This window comes from Triticum dicoccoides, chromosome 4A (genome assembly GCF_002162155.2).
Source record: "Triticum dicoccoides isolate Atlit2015 ecotype Zavitan chromosome 4A, WEW_v2.0, whole genome shotgun sequence".
In the NCBI taxonomy this organism is placed as follows: domain Eukaryota; kingdom Viridiplantae; phylum Streptophyta; class Magnoliopsida; order Poales; family Poaceae; genus Triticum; species Triticum dicoccoides.
In genome coordinates this window covers 709448450-709454770 of record NC_041386.1, presented here as the reverse complement: position 1 = coordinate 709454770, position 6321 = coordinate 709448450, and the positions used below count along the sequence as shown (strand labels likewise).

Sequence of the window (6321 nt, the reverse complement as noted above, 5' to 3'; positions counted from 1 at the left end):
TGTTCTTGTATAAGGCCTGAACATAGGCTCAAGAACACATTTTAATTCTGCGAGTTAAATATAACATTTTTTAATAAAACATCCCTAGTTTCTCCCACATTGAACATGTTACATTGTGTTACTAATACCAAATTTTGGCACTTGTTTTGAACCATTTTCTCATTTTAAGTCATGAATTACATTTCTAGCTATTTACCAAATAATATCCAATTTCCAACTACATGTATACAAAAACTGAGCTGTAAATTCAAATAATATCCATATTTAGATACTTCTATCTCCCTCCAAAAAAGAACTCATAACTAAAAAGTTTTCTATTGAAAATCCAAATGATTACATGCATTTTATTTCTTTTTAATTGTTTGCCGATTATCTTATGAAAAACACTCTAGCCTACTGCCGATTGTTTTTGTTTGCCGAGTATAACACTCAACAATGCACCTGTTTGCCTAGTTTCATTTTCTACTGAGTATTTTGTCTGGGACACTCGGCAAATGCCTTGTTTGCCGAGTGTTCAATAAAATTCACTCGGCAAACGATGCGACACTTGGCAAACAAGGTTTTTCCAGTAGTGATTGGCCCCAAACCTGCTACCCTGCATGTTGTTGTTTTCACCATTGGTCTCTTTTTCCACATCGCGTGTTCCCTGATTTTGTTAAATGCTTAACATGTGTTGACTAGTATTGCTCCAATAGTCTATATAAGCGAAGTTGTGTCTTGTGGCATTGCATACTAGTTGTAGAGCAGCAAGTTGTTGATCGAAGCTCCATCTCTGGTATCTCCAATTGATTAAAGGTAACTTTGTTTCACAGTTCATCATCCATGATCTCCAATGTTTTCTGAGTTGTTCCATGCATCAGCTGTAGAAGAGAAAATCCATGAACTTGCAACCTAGTACGTGATTGTGGCGTTATTAGTTAACAAAGACATAGCTTTTTTGTTTATAGCGCAAAAGGGTTTTGCCTCATTTTATATCGGCAAAGAAGGGACCCAGGGGTATTGAGTCGTACACTTAAATTGGAACATTCCAGATTCTTCTGTTTGCTAGTGCAAGCGCTAGTATGGGAAGCACAGGGGCAGCTAGAGCGATGCCGGTGCAGGAGCTTGCTGGAGCCCTTGGCACACCCGACATGCCAGCACCATACGTCGTGCGCACGCACAAGGACCAACAGCTCGCCGCCACGGTTGTAGCGCCGGTCCCTGTCATCGACCACAGCCGCCTTCTACAGAAGGACGACAGCGCCGACGAAGCTGGGAAACTCCGGTCAGCGATCGAGTCCTGGGGCCTCTTCATGGTAAGTAATATTCCAATGAGTTGGTAGTGCACCACCATTTCGGAACAATCAAAGCATGCATGTCTATGTCGCTTCATATGTATGTTCCTGCAGGTCAGTAACCACGGCGTAGACGCCGCCGTGATAGAGAGCATGAGAGCTGCGTCGAGGGAGTTTTTCCGGCAGCCGCTCGAAGAGAAGCAAAGATACAGTAACCTGGACTGCTGTGACGAGCAGTTCCAGTCCGAGGGGTACGGGAACGACCGGGTGAGCTCGCCAGACCAGACCCGGGACTGGACCGACCGCCTCTACCTCAAGGTGGAGCCCGAGGACGAGAGGCGCATCGCCCTCTGGCCAGCGCATCCCGAAAACTTGAGGTGACCGATCTTGTAGAGTGATGTCAACTTACACGAATTCCTGTTCGAAGGAGCCTTTGTTGAAGGATCATTAAAACATGTATTGTTGTGTTTGCAGGGATGCTCTGGACGAGTTCACCAAGAAATGTGGGAAATTGAAGGACGAACTGCTCCGGGCAATGGCGAAGTTATTGGAGCTTGACGATGAGGACTACTTCCTGGACCAGCTTGGGGAGAAGGCTCTTTCTAACGTTCGATGCAGCTACTACCCAGAGTGTCCAAGGCCAGAGCTCGTGTTCGGCCTCAAGCCCCACTCCGATGGAACCGTTGTTACTGTCCTTATGGTCGACGACAGCGTCGGTGGCCTGCAAGTTCTGAAAGATGGAGTTTGGTGGGACGTACCAATCATACCTCAGACACTGCTGATCCTTATAGGAGATCAAATAGAGGTACGCTTATAGAAATACTATTTCTAGCTTGAAATAGTATATATTGTTAGTGATATTTATTTATTTGAACTTTATGGATGTAAATATTTTTCAGTATCTCATTGGTCATAATTATAAAGTCTATTCTAGTGTATCCAAAATATAACAGTCAAAAGTTACATGTCCGAGATCTGAAAATATCAAATCGTCAACATTGTGTGCTTTTGCCAGAAGATTCTAAGCTCTTGGGCTGATGTAGTTACAAATTTGTGACACAGATAATGAGCAATGGGATATTTAAGAGCCCTGTGCATAGGGTCATCACAAATGCAAAGAAAGAGAGGCTATCAGTGGCTCTAGACTACTCTGTTGATCCCGAGAGAGAAATCGAGCCATCACCTCAATTGGTCAATGAGAAGAGACCAGCGTTGTACAGAAAAGTGAGGGTCAAGGACTACATTGCCACTTATTACAATCATTTTTTTCAAGGGGAAATGGTGATTGATACGATTAAGATATAACTAAGTATGGCATGATGGGTTTCTTGAAAAAGAATGCGGCCAAGAAAAATGATGTATCATGTATCTTTGTATGTCAAGTGTGTTTACTCTCTTTGTTCAACAACACATGTTGTTTCAGGTTTTTGTATGGTCTACATGCTAATAAACTATGAATGTTGTGATATTGTTCATGGATTTATAATAAATTATTGGATGATAATTTTTTTAATACCCCAATTTCCACTTTGATTTTCATTGGTTTTATTTTTGTTGTTCTTAATTTTGGTGGTATTTTAGTTTGGATTATTTTTGGGTTCATCAAAATTTGGTAATATGCTGTTGTTCAGCAACGCACATCCCATCTCTAACCCACAGTACTAAGAAAAACCTTATACATAGAACTTTAGCAGTAGCGCGGGTTAAAAAAGGGCGGTAGTGCTAGATAGCAGTAGCGCGTGAGGGAAAAGGGCACTGCAGATAAAAATATAGCAGTAGCGCATGTAGATGCAAAAGCGCTACTACTATTCCCATTACTAATTCGATAGGCTACACATAGTAGTAGCGGGCTTGCAAAAACCGCGCTACCGCTAGGATCTACGTAGTAGTGCATTTTCTATGAAAAACGCTACAACTAATAGAAATAAAATAAAATAAAATAAAAAACAAATAGAAAAGTAAATAAAAATGAAAGAAATAGAAAAGGTGAAAGGGAAAAATAAAATGTAAAGCAAAATAAATGACAAAGCGAAAAAAAGGAGAAAGACGTAGCAGTAGTGTATGTTCATAAGAGACGATATAGCTAATATAGCAGCAGCCAATCATACCTCAGACACTGCTGATCCTTATAGGATATCAAATAGAGGTACGCTTATAGAAATACTATTTCTAGCTTGAAATAGTATATATTGTTAGTGATATTTATTTATTTGAACTTTATGGATGTAAATATTTTTCAGTATCTCATTGGTCATAATTATAATGTTCAGTACATTTAATGATGATATATATTTACGCCATGTATAAATTACATCTTAGCCTGATCGTAGCATATCAAATATTAAAGTCTATTGTAGTGTATCCAAAATATAACAGTCAAAAGTTACATGTCCGAGATCTGAAAATATCAAATCGTCAACATTGTGTGCTTTTGCCAGAAGATTCTAAGCTCTTGGGCTGATGTAATTACAAATTTGTGACACAGATAATGAGCAATGGGATATTTAAGAGCCCTGTGCATAGGGTCATCACAAATGCAAAGAAAGAGAGGCTATCAGTGGCTCTAGACTACTCTGTTGATCCCGAGAGAGAAATCGAGCCATCACCTCAATTGGTCAATGAGAAGAGACCAGCGTTGTACAGAAAAGTGAGGGTCAAGGACTACATTGCCACTTATTACAATCATTTTTTTCAAGGGGAAATGGTGATTGATACGATTAAGATATAACTAAGTATGGCATGATGGGTTTCTTGAAAAAGAATGCGGCCAAGAAAAATGATGTATCATGTATCTTTGTATGTCAAGTGTGTTTACTCTCTTTGTTCAACAACACATGTTGTTTCAGGTTTTTGTATGGTCTACATGCTAATAAACTATGAATGTTGTGATATTGTTCATGGATTTATAATAAATTATTGGATGATAATTTTTTTAATACCCCAATTTCCACTTTGTTTTTCATTGGTTTTATTTTTGTTGTTCTTAATTTTGGTGGTATTTTAGTTTGGATTATTTTTGGGTTCATCAAAATTTGGTAATATGCTGTTGTTCAGCAACGCACATCCCATCTCTAACCCACACTACTAAGAAAAACCTTATACATAGAACTTTAGCAGTAGCGCGGGTTAAAAAAGGGCGATAGTGCTAGATAGCAGTAGCGCGTGAGGGAAAAGGGCACTGCAGATAAAAATATAGCAGTAGCGCATGTAGATGCAAAAGTGCTACTACTATTCCCATTACTAAGTCGATAGGCTACACATAGTAGTAGCGGGCTTGCAAAAACCGCGCTACCGCTAGGATCTACGTAGTAGTGCATTTTCTATGAAAAACACTACTACTAATAGAAATAAAATAAATAAAATAAAAAACAAATAGAAAAGTAAATAAAAATGAAAGAAATAGAAAAGGTGAAAGGGAAAAATAAAATGTAAAGAAAAATAAATGACAAAGCGAAAAAAAGGAGAAAGACGTAGCAGTAGTGTCTGTTCATAAGAGACGATATAGCTAATATAGCAGCAGCCCGTTTCCTAGACCCCCGCTATAGAAACAGAAAAGGAAATAAGAAAATAAAAGGAAATTACGTAGCTATAGCAGTAGCGCGTTTTGTAAAAACCGCTATAGCTATGGTAGCTATAGCGCGTTTTGCAAGACGCGCTACCGCTAAGTTTGACTTAACCCAAAAACGGTTTCTCCCCGGCCACCACTTCTCCCCCAAATCCTTCATTCACTTCGCCGCCGTCTCCTGCCGACATCGACGCCCCCGGAGCCATCAGACCCGCGCAACATCGACGCCACCGGAGCCGCCCCCAACGCCACCGGAGCCGCGTGGCCTCATCAACGCAACCGGAGCCGCAGTCGACACCACCGGATCCTCCCTCGCCACAACTGCCTCCCTCGCCGTCACTGGAGATGCCGCCGTCACCGAAGCCATCCTCTGTAAGCCCCTACCCCTCCTCTCTCTCTCATGCATAGCACAAACACTGGACAGAGAACTAGCTAGCTAGGTCAACTAGTTTAATTAGGTTAATTATCTAGGTTAGTGCAAAAATTTAGTTAGGGCTTTGACAGAGAACTAGTTAGGTTAACTAGTTTAATTAGGTTAATTATCTAGGTTAGTGCAAAAGTTTAGTTAGGGCTTTGACAGAGAACTAGTTAGGTTAACTAGTTTAATTAGGTTAATTATCTAGGTTAGTGCCAAAATTTATTTAGGGCTTTGACAGCGAACTAGCTAGGTTAACTAGTTTAATTAGGTTAATTATCTAGGTAAACTAGGTTAACTAACTAGGTTAATTAGGTTCGTTAGGTTAACAAGCTAGGTTAAGTAGGTTGGCTAAGTTAGAGCAAAAATTTATTTTAGAGCATTAGGTCAGAAGGGTTAGAGAAATGGATTGCAATTTAATTGGGGTCTGTCCTAGGCAGAGAAGGGTTAGAGAAAATAATGTGTGTGTGTGAGAGAGCAGAATAGCTAGATCAACATAATTTGAGTTCTGTCCTAGGTAGAGAAGTGTTTAGTGAGGTCATTTTGCAAAGGTTTTTGATTTTTGAAAAGACCACTATTTTTCAAGGAAAAGAATTTAGACAAGTTTTTTTAAAAGATGACCCCTTCCTAGACTTCGGTAATCTCCTTATGGTATAGTAATTTGTCTTAGAATAAGAAACCTATCTCTTCCCCCTAATGGCTTTTCACTACCCCTTGCGGGAATGCGTATCGTTGGTGCATCGGACTCAAAATCCAAACTGAGAGAGTGGTTCGAATCCACCTCAGAACGAACAATGAAAAAGGCGCCGAGCGGGTGCAAGCTCGAGGAAGTCATTCGCCAGTTTGAAAAGAAGGGAATACGAGCCAACCTCTAGCTATTCGAATGAAACCGCTTCAGATTTCTTTAGATGAAAACCCCACGAGTTGAGACACAGAAGTTCTAACTAATCAAGTAGGAGTTTACCCATGACGGCGAAAGCACTCTGCTGGGCCGACACTGACACGGAGATACCAAAGCTAAATCTTCTAGGATGTTAATTGGTAAAAGGATTGGAGTTGGTTTAATA

General features: G+C 40.1%; 1 protein-coding gene across 1 annotated transcript; it reads left to right on the top strand.

Annotated features, from left to right (window-relative positions):
* Positions 1–765: 765 nt before the first annotated feature.
* On the top strand, positions 766–2579 carry LOC119289819 (flavonol synthase/flavanone 3-hydroxylase-like). The gene is made up of 5 exons (XM_037569029.1): positions 766–795; positions 1032–1295; positions 1389–1651; positions 1749–2079; positions 2337–2579. Exons 2-5 carry the CDS (start codon positions 1062–1064, stop codon positions 2577–2579), a joined length of 1071 nt encoding a protein of 356 aa, XP_037424926.1. The 5' UTR covers positions 766–795; positions 1032–1061.
* The last annotated feature ends 3742 nt before the right edge of the window (positions 2580–6321 follow it).